This window comes from Pyxicephalus adspersus, chromosome 8 (genome assembly GCF_032062135.1).
Source record: "Pyxicephalus adspersus chromosome 8, UCB_Pads_2.0, whole genome shotgun sequence".
In the NCBI taxonomy this organism is placed as follows: domain Eukaryota; kingdom Metazoa; phylum Chordata; class Amphibia; order Anura; family Pyxicephalidae; genus Pyxicephalus; species Pyxicephalus adspersus.
In genome coordinates, this window is record NC_092865.1 from 54,607,942 (window position 1) to 54,626,989 (window position 19,048).

Here is a 19,048-nt window from a genome sequence, read left to right on the forward strand (position 1 = left end):
ATTTCCAGGTTGTAATCAATTACTGCTGCTGAAACCCATGGACCTGGAGGGTTCCCATGAGGGAATCTTTGAGGGAATGTCTGGTTCCCTGTTTTATAAATGGAGCCCAATGAGTCCACAGTTGTGAGGTTCTAACTAGGTACACACTGTTGGGCAAATAGAACCGAGTGACTGTCTGCTGTTTCTCCTTTTTATTGTCGAAACACAGGCTGGGGTTGGGAAGGAGATGCAGGTGTTGTGTTGCTTACCTGCAAAAATCAGGTTTTCTCCCCTGCCTGATGGAACTGTGCCAGATAGAGATAAGAATCCTTTGCTTTTTACATACAATTCCTCCATGCATTTAGTTTGACTTGAAATACATTTAAAGGACCTATTCACCCCACACTAGCCTGCTGCAATGCATTACATGTATAGTGTGAGACCAAACATTTTGCAGGCATCATATCAGTGCAGTGCCTTGTGTTGGGGTGCCATTCACCACAGTGGTGTAAACAGGCCTTAAAGAGAAACTTGTGTTGGTTTTTTTTTCTTATGTACCACATCATCTCTTTGTCACATTTATTTGTAACAAAATTATATAAGTAAAGATAGTGCTTCTGTCTTGTCCAGATATAGTTTGCATTTTCTGGTGGGAAGTGTATTCTTGAGCTGTTGTAAACTAGCTTATCTGCTTCAGAAATAATACATTTGATACTTACATACATATATATATATATAATTGTTGATGCAGGACCCAAACGCTATTCTGCACTTTTGTTCCAGGCCAAGCCTTTTTTTAGCTTGTAGTAGAGGCACAACCAAAATTATAGCCCAGATCAGTAGCAGCAGATTCCATCCTATTGGTAATGATGGCGCTAAACCCTCCAGCCTTCCGGTGCTGCTCTGTTGTAGAGGTTCCTTTCCTGTCCTAACATTGCTTACACTGTGCATTATAAGCTGCAAAATGTCAAACAGAACCCACACTTAGAGTCAAATCATTCTCAAGGCAACCTATGGAAGAAGCTTGGAGCCCAGTGGATGTCCAGGGACCCAGCTACAACCTTCTTGCTTTTGAAATAAATTTAGAGAAGCCCAGTTGGTTACAGTTGTGCACCTGCCTGTATCTGCTTGGGGGAGAATACATTTGTAGGCAGTTGGTGTGGGAAAGATTGACGTGAGTATAGACAATACAAATATTCTTTGATTATTACTATCTTTAGCAGTGTCATTGCAAAATGAATGGTGGAGGGGGGTAGAGTTGCTACCAAGGCTCGGGCATTATTTTGTTCTTTCCTTCCCAGCTTAACTGTCCCTGGCCTATTCTTATAATTGATTGAAATTTAGATCTATTTTTTACAAAGTCTCATCATCATCATATGTGGTTTTGGCATAGGTTCCTGTTTTCAGAAAGCTTTGTACAGCATCCTGCTAACCCACTCCCTCCTGATCTGCCTGCATTGCATAGGAAAGCAAAGAGACCCAATGGTGATGTCACCAGGTCTAAAAAAAGGTATGTAATAAAAACAGGAAGATTTTTATTTAATAATTTCATTACCATGTTGTTGAGGGGAAAAGGAGGAACCAGACAAAGGAAAAAACAAGCATATTGAATTTCAGCTCTAGGCAGTATATTGGCAGTTTTGGCTGTCCAGGAGAGAATTAGTAGAGCATGCTGAAATCTGTAGTTCCAGCAGTTGCCAGGAGCCATGGGTTCCCTGCCTCGGGCTGACATGATATCAAGCATTCCCTATCTCTCCACATTGTACAGCTCATGCTAGCCAAACAGACTGATGACTTGGCACGTGTGTCTGTATTGACATAAACAGAATTTAAATAGCGTGTGTTGTTTTTGGTTGTCTCTCCCGCAGACCAAAGCCAGACATTCACAGAGACCCACAGAGCGAACTAAACAGTATTCAGTCTGCAAATTCAGTGACAAAGATCGGCAACTTTAACCACACTTCTAGGTAAGTGTCATTCACAAACATTGGAGATTCACTTTATTGCCATATAAATAAAACTTTCTTTGATTGATTGATTAGCAAACAGGTTAAACCCCCCCTGTCAGTTTATATTTTGCTGTCTGAGTGCCTTTCGAACGATTTCCCTTTACTTGATGTCTTGGAGATAGAACAAGAAGCAAAGGTTACACTGCTGGAGTTCCACTTTAATGTATATAATGCCACCATAGTATACAGTGCTGAGGAATGCGTACAATCCAATGCGGCTATTCTGCATTCCAGTCCTCCCAGCAGAATATTTTGAGTACACATTATAAGTTGTTACTGTAGCATGGGATGATTAGGTTTTACTTGCTTTCACTTATTTTAATTTGTATAATTTGTCATTACAAATTATTTTTGTGGTGTCGATTAGGTTTGGTATCCCTGAATAATAGCTCTTGCGATTAACTTGATGGAGGCCAGAGTCCATAGGCTTTTCTTGGCTTTAGAAAGCCTCCCTCACTTCAAGTCTATGGGAGTACCAAAGTAGCTGAAGGTCGTCTACTGCACATGCAATGAAATCTGAATGGTGTCAGACATGGCTTTAACCGATGTCAGAATCACATGTGTCCATCGAAGCCTGCTGATACACATCATTAGCCTTGTGGAATATCTATTATTTTGGGGATACCAACTCATATTTGTACTAGTAAGCCAGTGAAATACTGGTATGCAAGAAAATAATTTATAATAACCAGCTTTTGATGGTGAAGGGTAGGTCCAGTGACCATGGACCAATTTTGACTTCTAGTCCAATCCCCAATGTGATCAAGTGATGAGAGTGTTCAGGACAGGTATTAAACAGTAGGCCAATCATACGCAGCCATTTTTTTTTTCTTTTAGACATGGAGGTAATAAATGCGTTAGTATGTATTAAATGAAAGTACACCTGTCATGAGTAAAATTGTTGACCAAATTGGCCCATTGAGAGCTCCCATTAGTGGGAGCTTCTTTAATGTTATCCTGGAGGGTTCACCCCATCCCCAACAATTGGATAGAATATAATACACATTTGTACTGTGTTCTGGAGTTGATGATTGAGTGCAAAATTGGCAGCAAATCTGCTTCTCTGTAATGGGAGAATTTTCAATTCCTGTCTTGTTGACCACAATGGAATTGAAAATCTACCCAGAAGGAACCACAAAAAGCAATAAATACCTGACCATGGCCTTGAAGAAAGATCCCTTTTATAGTATTCTGTGTCCCCATTGGATAGATGTGTTCTTTTTTCCTAAACTTTGAGTAGAATTCTACCCAATGTTTTCTGCATATCTGATATTTTTACCATTTTTTTTTTGCTTTGTCTATTTTTCTGTTTTTGTAGCCATGAATCTGTACATTCAGTAAGGGTTATTAAGGATTTGTCTGCTTTTTCCAACCAGGCCCCGGCTGAAAAACGTGGACAGAAGTACCGCACAGCAACTTGCAGTAACCGTGGGAAACGTGACCGTAATTATCACAGACTTTAAAGAAAAGACTCGATCTTCCTCCACCTCGTCCTCCACAGTCACCTCCAGCGCAGGCTCAGAACAGCAGAACCAGAGCGGCTCTGGCTCAGAATGCACAGACAAAGGATCATCCCGTTCCTCAACCCCTAAGGGCGACATGTCTGTGGTGAATGACGAGTCTTTCTAGAAAATAAAATACAAAGGAAAAACAAAATATTGCACATTCATTTTGGCAGAAGAGACTCTGGATTTGGGGGTCAGGAGTCCCAGGACCCTCACCTGCCTCTGTTTATATTCCTGGATTATTAATATTATTATTTTTTTTATTGATGGTTTTTTTCCCCCCTCCCCTTCACTGTTTTCATTTTTCCTGGACAAAATCTCGTCATGTGCTCTGCCAGGACCATTTTGGACGGATTTCGAGCTTCTAGCAACCGTGGAACTTCGTAACCCCACACCGATGACCTATTCCATCATTTCCGTCAGTTCCCCTTTCAGGCCTTTGTAATTGGATGTGCGCCTCAACCTACCTTTTTATACAAATCTACTGTGCACAATTTTCCATGTACTCTTTTTGGTTTTTGCTATTTTTGACTTTTATTTATTGCATTCACAGTTCCCCCGTCTTCCCTTCTGTTTTTGTGCTTATTATTATCTTAAGTTTTTTTTTTCCTGCCCTCCCTGGACCTGTTCCCTGTAATACAGCATATTATCAATTTTTATACATCAATATATATATATAAATATAAATAAATATATATATGAATAAATGGTTATTTAAACCAATACATAGAAAAACACTGGTGCTTGATACACTGTGAATGGAGAACTTTGAACACAGGCCTGAAGACAAGACATCTAACCCAATATGGCGCCGACGGCTTCTGTCTGCCAATTTGGCGTTGGTTGTTTGAGATGTCCAACTATGTGAACCTTTCCCCTCTAAAAATTGTCTCCTAACAAAGTATTCCATAACCTAAAAACTTATATTGTTATTTCTGGAAACAGATGCAAATTGTCTTAGCAACAATTTCCATTCTTATTTTTCACAGGATCCTCCTGGTGTCTTTTTACGAATTGGCTTATTTCACGATTGTTGCCTGCACCCACCAATCAGACAAGACTCCCTGGTTGGTGGCTGTGGACAATATTGTGATTATTTCAGGATGGAAACACATTAGAAATTGTTGCCAGAGGACAGCTCACAACTGTTTCAAGAATAAAAGTTCATTGCAAAGTGGGAGACTCCCAGTGTTTTAATCAAGCTTTAGAAAACATACCCATACCCAGGATGTCAGTTTATGTTGTACATTTTTGTGGTGGCTTTGAGTGTATAGTTGGCTAAAAATTATATTCTTTTACTCTTGTTTTACTTGCAAAGAAATTGCTTAAAATGTATCTAAACCCAAAACCAAAAATGTGAAATATTGTAGCTGACCAGTTCTTCAATGTGGTGGCTCCATTAGATTTCTTTTCTTTTTAATTTTCACTGGGTGATCCTACAAGTAACCACTTCCCATCCTGGAGTGACAACGTTGGCTTGGCTGATTCTTCTCATTACAAACCCCTCACCCTTTTCTAATCCCATTATATTCGAAGGAAGGATGTTGTAGTTCAGGTGATAGCTTGGAAGGCTGCTAACATTGTTTGAGATATAAGTTCTGTAAGATTGAAGGATACTAGATTTTGATTGTCTTTTCTATGTACTTGTAGAAATGTTCTTCAATTGAAAAAGTAAAAAAAGCAGCTCCCACATCTAAGGGCTGGTAAACTGAAATAAATTACATTTTAATGCAGTGTTTTCCCCAGCCCCTTTTAGCTGGGCACACCCAGGTAAAAATCCTGTTTTTGGGTGGTTACTGAAGAGTTGGGTTCATAATACAGGGGCTGCAACCCACCTACAGCTTCTTCCCACCCAGCTTGAAAAAAATCTGGGTTGAACACTATGTTGGGTTTAGATGCATTTTATTAATAAGACCAACATCAGCCTAAACTTTTCATTGTTGTTTGGATAGCATGGGGAAGGGTTAGAACTTTTGTCAAATGGGTACTGCTATGTTTTTATTGGGAAAATGTCAGCTTTCTTGTCCTAATGCCACTGTATCGGGAAGTAAGAACAAGGATAGAGTCCACGGAAAAAAACAGAATATCGAGCCCTTGGCCTTTGTATTCGCCACTCATAATAAATGTTATGGAGGGGCTTTGATATTCTGGGTGGGGAAAATTAAGCAAATATTTGTCATTTCTGTAATTTCTAGGGGAATCTGTACTCTGCTGCTCTTTGCATAGAATTTACATGCAAGTGTTTGACCCAGCATATTGTCTTTGTGCTTTGCTATTTGCGATTTTGGCCAAATCGTAGATCCTTGCTGTTCGGGTCCAGCAATCATTTTCTATTTCCAGACTGGTCTTAGGCACTTGCTAGTGAGTGAATTGGAAGTTCAAAACTGTATTATTCTTTAAGATGAGCTGACAAATAAGTCACTGTGGTTTAAAAGGGGGCTATCTCTTCTGAAATATGAATGAATTTGCTCCAAAAAAGAATGTTTGATAGCAGTGTGCCAAAAGTGGTTGTTGTCACAGCTTATCTTTTCACTGAAGTGGTTGACCCGAATTCAGGAGTCTAGTGAATGGTGTCCATTTCAGGGCAAGGATTTGTGTTCCTCTCCCCTTCCACTGGTGCAGTCAGCAAGTTGTCATTAGACTGTAGAGATGGGAAGGCGTTCATTGAGATTATGGAGAACCTGTTTGAGTTGGGACCATTGAATTCAAGCTAATGTTTGAGTTGTTGAACAGTTGCCAAAGTCAAAATTATATGAGAAATTAAGTTGTTAACGTACACACTGAGTAGCTTAACCATGGCTGCTGATTATCATGATCATCAGTCATGTCATGAACCAGCTCTGACATCCACCAGCCAATGGAAGTGACACCAGCTTTGTATCTTAACCAACCTCAAGCCAGTGTTTACTTTGCAGTGTACCGTGCCCAGTCCCTCTTAGCTGGGTGCACCACCCTGCTTTTTTGGATGGTTACTGAAGAGTTGAGACACAATAAAGTGGCTGCCACCCATCTACAATTTCTTTCCACCCATCTGGATTGAACACTGCCTTGCAGTGTTTTGCCATGAGCAGCATTTCATTTAACTGGGTGGTTATCAGGGATGGGTCAAGTCATAAACTGCCCCTGAAACCCCCAGCCAATGTGAATTCTGCCTGCTTTGCTTTTTAACAACCTGCTCCGAGCAAGTGTTTGCCTGCATCATCGAGGAATCAGTTGTTTTTTGCTAACCAATTTTAATTTCCCTTCAAGTGTGAGTTGAACCCACCGTAGAGTCAAGCTCTCAAACCTTATCCCTTAATAAAGAGAATTAGAGGGACTGAATATTCGCTTTAGGATGTTTTTCCCCAACTACCTTGTGAAGGTAAAAAGTTCAGGGGCATTCATCCTTTTGACTTAAAGTGCACGTTAATTCCCTGATCCAGAAAACAGCCATAGAGGTTGGAAGTACCAAATTCACTGGCTGCACAGATGTGTGTAAGGCCAGTTGCCAAGTAATTGCAGATAAGATAACCATTCCTCATTTTTAAATGCAAATCGGCAACGATTACAGAAGCAAGCCTAATGCCCCTCTCATGAGATCATATTACCATAAATAAAATAAGAGCGTCTGCTGCATTTTTGAAGGTCTGGTTGACAGAACTGTCATACTTCAGTGGCTTGGTGTTAGCATTTGCATTTCAAGTGTGTACATACATTATATGTGTACTATATGGTCTAAAGATTGTGTGCACCTTATCATTGCACCTAAAACCACCTTCACCCTTTCTGGCTTTCCACAATAATTTGGAGTGTGTCTGTAAGAATCTTTTCCCATTCAGCCATTTGAAAGGTCAGGAATTAACATTAGATGAGAACACTGGGCTTGAAATTGGCATAAATGTGCTCGGTAGGGTTGAGGTCAAGGTCTTGTGCACGTCAATTGAATTTCTCCACACCAAATCACATCCTTAAGGTTTAGGGTATGGGGGGCACAATCACGATGGCTTTGCCCAAACTATTGGCACAAGGTTGGAAGGGCACAAGGGTCAATATTGATAAATATTTGCATATTGCAACGTTTTGGAGTGCATGGTCATGTGCTTGGTTTTGTGTACTTGGTTTTGGATTGGGAAATGGTCATGCAGATGTTGATGGTTAGGTGTCCACAACCTTTTGACCAAATTTTGTATATGTTCACTGTTCATAATTGACCTTCCAAGTACCAAAGCATTGGACAGGACGGCCACCCTAAGATAGCCCAACAAAGGAATCTTCTAACTCTGTAGGTTTGGTGTGTTCCTCTTATGATGATGCTGTCTGTCTTACAAGCTGAGAAATAGTTCCATGGTGGTAACCTCGTTATCATCCGTGCCACTTTCTGATTCAGAAGGATAGCCTAGGGGTAGGAGACTTTCTTAGGAGTGAAAAGGGAGATTAGAAGTAAGATTCTTGCAAACCATAATCTTCTAGATTGATGTACTGAACTCACGTCAAGTCAGGTCAGCTGTTTCTTTTTTTTTTTAGTTTTATTTTGTTTTTTTGGGAAAGTTACTTCTGAAACGGGCAAATTTAGAACATCCTAAACGAAATGTTCCAAACTGATTAACAAGTGCAGGTGATGGTTCTTATTTATATTTCCTGGGTGAAGGGGGTTTCTATATCCATAAGTCAATTCATAAAAAGCAGTGTAGAAAATGGCTGAAGGCAACCAATTGTCAGTTAATTTTTTGTTTTTAGGTTGGAGTTTAATTACTAAAAGTTAATTAAAAGTTTGGTAACAGCATAATATACTCTCTTACTTTGCACCAACATTTGTAGTCAGTCAAATAACATGATCATATCAACCATTGCTGGTTTCTTTTTTATGGGTCTTGATTATTCTTGGGATTTTGTTAAATCAATGCAGAGTTATTTGTAGTGATGACCAGTAATATTCACAAATACATTTTAGGATTTTCTGGGAACATGATTTGGAATGAATAGGATAGTAACTTATCGCACCATAGCAGCTTACAATAGGCATATTGATGACCGATGGCTTCCAATCAGTTGCTATGGATTACAGTACTTCCTTTATTCTTAGAACCTGGATATTAATTGAAACCAAAGGTTTAAATCCTTCCCAGATCTATTCAAAGTAATAAAAGGTTTGACTGGGCCTACATTTTACAGAAGCCCTATATTAGATTTTATATTAAATTGTACACACAAAAAGGACAATTGGATTAAAGCACAAGGTACGCAAGGTACGGTGTGTCAGAGGTGCAATAGTTGCACTATTTCTGACATCAGAAACTGTAAAATATTGCATATACTCAGTATTTATTAAAAAACTTAAAAACCAAAATTGAAAAGGGCCTGTCCAATCTTACAAAGAGTAATGTCACAGGAATTACCAACAACTTGTCTACCCATTTTTTTTGGGCTGCATCAGCTCATCATAGAATTGAATGGGGATCCCTCTTCCTTGTCCGAATACCTGATATGTGTTTTAATTCTTTCAAATTTTGTCCAAAAATATTTTTGCTATTTTGGATTTGCAAAAGGATAATTTTAATGTTTAAAATGTGTGCCTAAGTTGTCCATATTGTAAAGCTATTTTATAGTATAATCTTTCCTGCTTCAAAGAATGTTCCCTAGAATTTATGTATTAAAAGTTTTTTGAATTCTCAGTTCTTTTTCATGTGTTTTTGTGAATATTACTTTGGGCCATTTATGTTTCCCCGAAAAAGCTACTGACCGTTCGATGACAAAAAGGCAAAAAGCAGTAACCTGTTATGGTTGGAGATTATTGTGTCCTCCGATTGTGCAAATATACAGTCGGAAATAATGGTGTCCTCTGATTCTGCAAGTTGACTGTAACCAATGGTTTATTAGACAAAGGATACGCATTCAAGGCTTGTTTTTCATATGTATGGTTTTCTGTAAAGTGTTACTACGATGTAAGATACACAAAATAATGTTATTTATGTATTTTTGCCAATGCTTGCAGAAGTATATTTAAGAAGTATATTTAAAAACTTTTTTGGGGAATTCGCAGGTAGAAAGAAATGCACACTAAAAAGGTTTATAAAATAAAGATGATTGTGGTAATCCACAGTAACAAATCCAGCCCCATCTTTTGTTGTACAGACTGTTCTAAGCAGATGCAAGGTGTAATCTAGCTTTTATGGGATATTGCACTTTGCAGATCATTATTGCTCTTTGCACTGTCATGTGAAATAAACCATGTTTTCTCTCTTTTTTTTTTGCAGCTTTTCTGTTCTTAATTGTAATTATTAAAGGTGATTCTTTCAGACAGCTTTTATGGTCTCTGTGGCTGTCAGAAGGCTTTGACCATGACTGTGAGATAAAGGCCCAATTTTTGACCTAAGGTTGCATACACACTTAAGTTATGCCCTGCCGGGGGACACTGGTGTGCTGAAATCACAGAGCCAAGCATAAATGGTTATAATATAACCTGGGACTTGGGCGTATCATTTACGGAGATGACAAAGATGTGTCTGCATAATAAACTCAGAAAAGTAGATTTGGTATGCAATGTAGACTTGCCCCTTCATGGCACACCAACCGTAGACTTACAGCATTACAGTACTATGCCCAGGTTATCTGGAGATCTGCACACTTTTTTCACGCATTTTGAATTACTCAATGAAACCAGCCTAAGGAAAAGATAAAGATGATAAAAGCTCTAATGCTGCTGACTGATATCTTTCCAACCCCTGGAAATACCCTTCATTGTACATGGGCCAATCCTGATTTTTTCTTATTAGGAGGTAAGGCTAACTGGCTACATTGGCCCCTGGATGAGGCATGGAAAACACGGTACATGAAGGAGAATTGGCAGATGTCTACTCCTCCTCCCCTTCTTATTAGCTTCAGGTAAACATCCACCCATCCATGGTCATCCTAAAGCATTGGCTACATCATTTTTACCTGGGAATAGGTCAATTACTGAGAGATATGTTGGTGTAGTTGCACACTTGATAGAACAATTTCATTTGGTGAGTTCAATAATAATTCCACTTGAGTTTGTATAGTAACTCTGATTATTGCCACCAATTTATTTAAATGCAGTAAGGCCCCCATACAACCTGGTTAAAGGTTCACACAGATGGCTGGCAGGCATTTGACGGCCTATCAGCTATCACCATGCTCTGTCAAACATGAAAATTTGTAGGTTGTTTTGATAGATGGTTTACATGTTTGTCAACTTCCAATGTACATCCCATGTTCCCTGACACAACTTGTAGAGACTGTCAGTTGTCTCTAAACAAAGGACCTACTGTGCAGTTCCTCAACCACAATGGACAAAGTATACGCAAAGTGTAGGGGACTGATCACATGCAGTTGAGGAGAAATAACTGAAACCACTGAAAACAAAACCATCCATGTGAACAAGCCATTATAGCTGGTTGGTAGGGTTGACATATGAGGTGTTTACGTGCCGTTTCGAAGATTGTATGAGTTTTTGAGTGAGATACCCATAAATTATTTGCTAGAGTGGTCCTTTCTTTTACCATAACTTGCTCTGTTGAACTATTGTGTGGTTCACTGAGAGAAGTGGACATGCCCTTCACTATTTACTCAAGGGGGTACTCTAGTCTGGTCCAATAAGAACTGTATAGTTCACGATTGAGTGCTGATCTGAGTGTTGCCAATTAATCAAGAAGCAAACAAGCTGTTCACCATATTTTTAGTGGGATCGCTACCAAACAACCCCCTTCTCCATCAATTGCCACTTTTTGAGGTAGCCACTTCAATGCAAATCTATTTTTTTATGTGATTACCACTTTTAGATAAAGGGTCGCCATGTTTTTTAAATTCTCTATATACTGTATATAGTATGTGTGCCCCTTATGGGTTCTCTAACATCAATATGGAAAAAAATCATTTTTATGTATAACATTGCATCTTTCTTACATTTAGATGTGAAAAGAATATATACAACTATCTAAAAGAACATCGCTGCTTGCAGGAACTAATCTGCTTCTCGTTCTTTTTTTCTCCAAAGGGAGAATCTTGATTGCTTGCCTCGAGATAACCCACATGCTGAATTGTTTTAATTTCTTTCATTTTAGACATCCGAAAAGAATCTTTGTACTACAAATCCTGTCTATTAGGTTTTTTCGTTATTGTATAGCAAGTTTACATCTCGATCGGGGACTAAGCAGAGAAGGAATTAGCATTAGCGTTTACAAAGTGTTCTGTAGTGGGTTTGTTTATCTGTGTAAGTCAAGGCCTTATTACAGTGTTTTATGGGGCCATAATTGCTGGTTTAGCTCAACCTGCTGAGCATGTCTAACTCCCTGCAGCTAGCGAGCTGTGAATTGCTGCCTGAGCTTATACCTGTTCTTTACGTGTCTCCAATCTTCCCTGTAAAACCAATTTACAGTCTCAACTCACGTCTAGTATTGCAGATCACTTAACTTTTCAGAGGACCACTATCGCTTTTCTTTTATATACATTTTTATTGGATTGTGCGTCAGCTATTGCATACTTTACCACGTGAATAATAGATCTCTGGACGGTATTATTTGAAAAGGAGGGATTATTGTTATTGGTATATGCAAACCCACTTACAAAACATTTTGCTGCCTGGCCTGCACAGGGTTCATTCCCAAAGTGTTGAGACTTTTTCTTACAGCCTAATGCAGGGGCGAGGAGAGGTTCCGGCCTTACAAGAATAATGGCCAGCTGCTGAACCCATGTGCCATGCTGTAAGACGAACAATCAAACGGGGCTTGCAGTAGAAGAGTACTTGATATACACTCTATTGCATGAAACCTTTGGAAATGTGTCATGACCTTCTGTAGTATGTCCTGGGATAGTAAACCAAAGCACTAAAATTTTGGATGAGAGCTGATGAGCCTTTTTTTCTTGGCTAATTGTGTTAGAATGCCTCCAGGAGAACCTCCAGGTGGACGATGCTATATTGTGGTTCTCAAGCTATAAGATTTATTGCAAGTAAAGGTAATGCCCCAAAGCAAATTTGCAGCTATGGAAACAGAATTATTTCCATCTGATTATTCCTACACAGGTATGGGGCTTCATGGCGGATTCCCTTATTAAGAGCTTTTCAGCTGCAGCAGGTCTTAAAAAAGTAACAGGTTCTGCTATGTCACTATTATATTTCCTTTATGCACTATTCTACCTAATTTCCACACTGGTAACCTATCAAAGAATATCACAATATTAGTTTTCCGGGCATATATATTGTCAATTATTACCCACAACACCCATTAGGTGTCACCGCTAACCCACCAGGGCAAATTTTTTGCAGAGGCCAAATTAATTTTCCATGTGCTCTGCACTCACATTGGCATGGGTCTACTGCAGGTAGAGAGGACTGATCAGTGTATAATAATTAAGACAAATATAACTGTTTCCAGTGCAGTAAATGATGTAGAAGAGCAAGCTGGTTTTAATTGGAAATCTATGATAGGATCTTCCAAAGTCTTAGAAAAGATCCATGTCATAAGCATGGTGAATGTTAAAGGAACCCTAATAATAGGATGTAAATGTGGCATAATTGTGGTTGTTTTAGTGTTTTATTATTTTTGTTTTTTTTTTGAAAAGTGCATTTGACAGTGAACAATCAGTGAAACCAGTATTCATAGATCTATAAATATGTCTGTAAGGTCTTGTTCAACTTCAGTGGTTAGGTTATCGTTTACAGGTGGAGCTGCTGGTACAGTTAAAATAAAAATTAATAAAGCTATGACGGGGTGAAAAATTGCTGTTTTGTGCTTCGGTTTGTGAGGTTCTGGCACAGGTCCAATTTGTTTACCCTTAACAATGACTTGTAACGATAGCATGAAGAAGGGTATGAAACCTTCGTCAGGTTGCTGTAATATGGTCCGCCTATACTTTGCAGATAGCCTTTCTCTGTAGAGATCACCTAGGCAGTGGCAGGGCTTCAACTCCTGGTACCTAGAAATTGCTTATACAGAGCAGCCCTAATCTTATGACAAGGCACTATGCAATGAATTTAAATGCCTCCTCAGAAGATGTGGCCTGCTTTGCATTCCATCGGTATCTTGCCAAGGGGATAGGGATATGTCCAGTGATGCAGAAAATGGGTGTAACATTAGAATAAAAACTTTTCCTTACAGGTTTTGCTTATTCTATGCGTAGACAATCTGTACAGGGGGAGGGGACCCAGACATTAAAAAGCTAACTAGTACTGATTTGTTGAACTGGAATATGTTGTAAAATATTAAATATGGTTTAGTTAAATTCTGCAAAGAGCAACAGAGTACAGTAACTCATGACTGCCAATCAAAGCATGAGCAGCACACATTGTGATTTTGCTGTGCTGAATACAACAGGAATACTATCTGCATGCAAACCGAGTCAGGATCCCTGAAGTTCAGCTTCCACCAAAAATGATATGTTTGCTTTTTTTTTTTTTTACTGCAATTTAGGACAAAACTGATAAAGTAAGCCACTGCCCTCTGACCCTGTATAGGCCCTGATTTGTGTGTGTCTCTGACTTTAATAGGGACTTTAAATTGTAAGCTCCTCTGGGGCAGGGACTGATGTGAATTGTTCCATGTACTCTGTAAAGCACTGTGGAATATATCAGCACTATATAAATATGGTAACTATATATAAAATAGATCGGCTTTCAGCAGTTTATTATAATTAGGCAAATGGGATAAAATATTTGCAAAAGGGTTACTTCATTCTTGCAGTTTTAATGGTGTTGTTTATTAAAGCCACATTGGTCCGCTGCATATAAAATTGGGCTGTGAGTTAAATTATGTTCATTATATTTACCTTTATGTTTTCTATGCAGCCATGTTTGGATCCAGGTTTGCTGTGATGCCATTCAATCAGTAAAACCCTTATATGGCCCACAAATAATTTTTTCCACCCGTAAGCAGATGGTAGAAGCTTTCCAGCACCAGAACTTTGCATCCAAAGATTTCCAAAATGTGGGAAGTGGGTAGTTCAGTTACCTTCTTGATTATCCAAAGTTTTGGCAACTGGATTTAAAATAGCTGTTATTGGTGAACTCATTTTAAATCGCTAGTTAATTGGCTGATATTCTGACTAACTAACTTTAATATATTCTAAATCCCTGACCTAAATTAAGAATGCATATCAGGCCCAATGTCTTTAGATGGGCAGCATGACAGCCACTTTTGCTCTTTGCCTGTCTATTTAAAGGCTGAGTCTCTAAAGGACCAAAGGCTGCTGGGATATATGGTAAGAGAGCCACAAGTTGCACTGACTATGCTTTGGTGGCACAACAACCCCCATTGCAAACTACTAAACTGCAAGGGTGATGTATATGAATGCCAGATACCCACCACTTTAGAGCCTTTCCACTCACAAGTGATGAGAACTTTTTTTTCCGTTCTGTAATTTATCCTTACCAGTTACTTTCCCAAGAGCGCTGTGTAGGGCCAGGACCCTTGTTTAAATCACATGGCACATTGGTTGGTAGGAGAAGTGCTGCCATTCCTGCAATTTTTCATGCAACCAATAAGATATCTTTGGTGCCACAGTCGCGCCATCTTTAGAGATCAAGGCTCTACATAGCCCTCCCATGAAAGCTAATGAGTTGAGGGCTGTAAATGAATATTTTGTATCAGTGGAAGCACAGAAGGAACATATAAACAATGGTTACATCAGATGAAATAAAAGATTAACAATCTCTATCTCCACGAACAGCTGTTGTACACGACTAGGCATCTATCCAATGCTGCTTTATGTGCAGTAAACAAATGTGATAAACCTTTCATTTTCTCTCACCGTCAAAGCGATCCATTGTATATTCCCTCCTTTGTTCTTGAAAATCTTTAACTTTTTGGAAATTAGAGGTTCACTGTTAACATATGGGCCAATTGTATTTAGTATGGGATTCTTTAAATGGCAGCAAGTTGGTTTTGCTCAAACAGAGAGAAAAGTAAAGTGCAACCAATCGGCTTTAAGCTTTCATTTTCTAAAGTGCCTTGAGAAAAAAAGGCAGCAAGAATCTGATTGGACAGACCCTTCACCCCAGTTCTGACAACTGTAAGTTTTAGGCGCTTGGTTCACCGGAGCTTGTATAGAGCACAGTGTTACATATTTCAACCCTTTCCAATCACAATCATCTCAACTTTGTACAAATTAAAATGGTTGTGTTACTGAAAGACATTTATCACAATTAGTTTTTTTTTCTTCTCCTTGTCACAAAACACTTAAGAACAAATCTCTTTTAAGTGTACATGCCTTGGAGGCGGCCATTTTTTTGATGTGCAATTTTCAGCCAATCACTCAGAATTGGCAATTTCACATTTGCCTCAAGGGAAACTATAATCTATTTTCAGTGACTGCGTTTGGAGCTGTTATTGTAAAGCTTTACCTGGAAGTATTGATGTCACATTTTTACCTGCTTGCAATGCCATATATTTATAATGCTTTTTTTTGTTTAAATATACAGATTTTGTAGGTGCTACCTCTTGCGGAGTGCAATGATAAAATAAGCCACAGTTTCACCGAATCCTTTGAAGGTGAATCATACACTTGCTTTGAGAAAGGCAGAGAGGTAAAGCACAATCTCTGTGCTGCAATTCAGAGCACAGCACATATATGCAGTAATCCAATATGGCAGTACCCACGTACACATGCAGTACCTGCAAGATTTTTACAAATTAATAACAGAATAATTATTACATTGGCACAGATTATTCTAGATGTTGGGTAAATCCCAAATGAACTTTAAGCTGGGTAAATATGAAACATAAAGTGTTCATAAAAATGCATTTTCCATTTAGAAAGTTACCACATTTGGTGTAAAAAAACTGACTCTCCAGCACACTAGAGAAGAACTCTAAGTCTGCAGAATGCTGTGTGAAAGCAATGGTCTATCTGCCGAGATCCACCGTCTTTAATTAGCCGACGTTTGCTTATTGCGTTACAATATCAGAATTCTCTCTAGCCCCTTTTAGCTGGGTGTACCACCTGGCACCTTCTAGTACCACCCCGCTATTTTAGGTGGTTTTTGAAAAGTGGGGTGACAATACCCTTCTACAGCTTCCTCCCACCCAGGAAAAATCTGGGGAAAATACTGTATAGGTCTCACTAAGCAAAAGGCATGTTGGACCTCTGCAGAAAGACCGCTCCTTCTACACACACACACAAGGGTCTTTCACTGCAGCATGGGTAGGCTTTTTTATGCAGGCTATGGCTGTTTTTAAACACATGCTGGGTTTTATTGCACTTGGAATGTATTTACCTGCCAACAAGTTCATTTTGGTTTTAGGAATATAAAAAGGCTCCTCCTCTTATAACAATTTTAACACACTCCAGATAACCGCACCTCCTGATAATGGTTCACCTGCCTTACTAAAGACCCTTTCGTTTTTTTTTTTTCTTAAGCTTATTGTATCTTAAATTATTGAATATTTTAATAATTGCTGACTATATATTTACTTTATTTTTTGTTTTTGTGTGTATGTAACCAAACCATGGTTTGAGAGCCAACATTTAGCAAATGTCATTGAAACGTACAAGCTTTCAATGGATGAATAATTCTGTTATGTATAACTTGTAACCTTTATTTACTGTGTAAAGCTGGTTACATCCTTCTTGTCTTTTTAGTTTTTGTAGTTTTTAGCTTTTCTTTATTCTGCTCCGGTTCCTATCAAATGCTTGTTCGTCAGGACATAACTTTGTGAAACGTTTTTTTTTCTTTTGTTTCATTCGTGTAATATAAACTTTTTTTCCCTTTTTCCTGAATACAAAAATAAAGCTTGTAGTCTGCTTTTAATGGTTTTTACTGTACAGTCTATAAAATATTTTACTATTATTTTATTTTGTTCTTTTTTATTTCTTTTCATGCTAAAAAATTGTCGATTTGGTGGTTTTTGTGAAATGGTCAGAAATTCACAGGTCTTTCAGTGTTTTCGGGGATTTTTTATTAAACACTGCTTTTTTGTTTTATTTGTTTTTGTTTTTTTTGTCTAGCAAAATGAAATAAAAAAAGATGTTAATATATTCCTGTTGCTAGCATGTGCACCGCTGTCCTAGAAGCCACTCTTATCATTTTCCTTTCTGCTTTAATTAGAAATGTCTATTTATGAATCTCTTGCTTGTAGTTTTTTTTTTCACAAATAAAATAGTAAAATGAATGTAAAGTTGGTGCTTTTCTTGATTGTTTTTTCTTATTTCCATGAAGAGCCATCTAAGAGCCATTTGGTTTTGATGGTCTTGGAAAGGATTATTGTCAAGTTCATTGTCGCCTGAGACAAACAATTATGATCATCTTGAGCCAAAATGTAGCATGTGCCTAGCACCCCCCTTGACCCATCCTGCAAAATGATTAAAAAACAAGCAGAGACAACTACTGTCATTTCCTATGGGGGGGGGACACAGCAGGGAGACTCTTCACTCGCCTTACTGTTCCTTCCCCATAGAACTGAACAGTGCTATGTGTGCAGGTCTCATTCTCCAGTTACTGGAAATTATTATTATTACCTTGTATTTATATCGCGCCAACATATTATGCAGTCCATAGACATGTCACTAACTGTCCCTCAAAGGGGTTAACAATCTAATGTCCCTACCATAGTCATATGTCTTATTACAGCCCAAGGCCAACCTAACTGCATGTTTTTGGGATGCTGGAGGAAACAATACTGTTTATTAATAATATTAATAATAATAATAATCTATAGGAGTATCCAAAGAATCTACAGAAGAAAATGACTATACTTAAGTTAAATTGATATTGTTTAATCCCTAATAAAAAAACCTTTATGAAACAGAAAAATACATATATTTGAAACATTTTTGGGCAAATACCTTTTTTGAGAAGGGGTATACATAGTCCGTTTTGTATTTACAACAAATTGATCCCTTCAAATTTATGTCTGATTTCTGCTTATTCCTGGGCTCATATATGAACCATACTAGCAAGTGTCCATAAATTGTATGGAGACTCGATGCGTTTCGCAGCCCATCCAGCTGCTTCCTCAGGGGAATAGGAATTCTCTCTAAATCAATAAAATTGTGTGTTTTTCATCAACCTTCTGTGAAATCTGTTATTTATCACCTGTTAGCACCAAGAAAATTGTATCAATATCCACTGTAATTTTCTTTTCCAGATGCCAACACATAGCAGCATATTTTTCCTACCTAGTTTGTTTTTTTTTTTTTGAAATTGTATGTTTATTGAAAAGTTTTATAGAGGGGTACAGAATAAAAAAAATAAGGGAATTACACAAAGGGAAGTTGACAACGTCAATCATAACAGACTACAGCAAAAATTTTCCAAGAAAAAGCAAAGACCATATCACAGACATAATGTGTTATGTTAACATCTTGAAGATAAAAAGGAGGTAAGAACAAGGAGAACATTGTGACAGTGGCCGCGGAGTAGAGCAAAAAGAGAGATCAGTTGGATAGGGTAGTACAATAATGGTCCCAAGCCTCCCAGATCACCTCAAATTTGTCCACCGTATCTCTGAGGAGCGCCGTGAGGTACTCCATTAGGCGAATCTCTTGGATCCGCGCATGAAGATCATCTACAGAAGGAGGCATAGACGTCTTCCATTTAGTGGGAATCAGCGTACGAGCTGCCAC

At 38.4% G+C, this 19,048-nt stretch overlaps 1 protein-coding gene across 2 annotated transcripts in view; it reads left to right on the top strand.

Moving 5' to 3' along the window:
• RYBP (RING1 and YY1 binding protein) overlaps positions 1 to 17,601 on the top strand; it is a 64,672-nt gene extending 47,071 nt beyond the window's left edge. The window contains exons 4-6 of one of the 2 annotated variants that reach the window (XM_072420726.1): positions 1,373 to 1,489; positions 1,848 to 1,946; positions 3,365 to 17,601. In XM_072420726.1, coding sequence (XP_072276827.1) covers positions 1,373 to 1,489; positions 1,848 to 1,946; positions 3,365 to 3,617 — 469 coding nt within the window. In that variant the 3' untranslated portion in view covers positions 3,618 to 17,601. The remainder of the gene's footprint in view (positions 1 to 1,372; positions 1,490 to 1,847; positions 1,947 to 3,364) is intronic. The other variant, XM_072420727.1, reaches the window with a different exon arrangement.
• Positions 17,602 to 19,048: the final 1,447 nt, after the last annotated feature.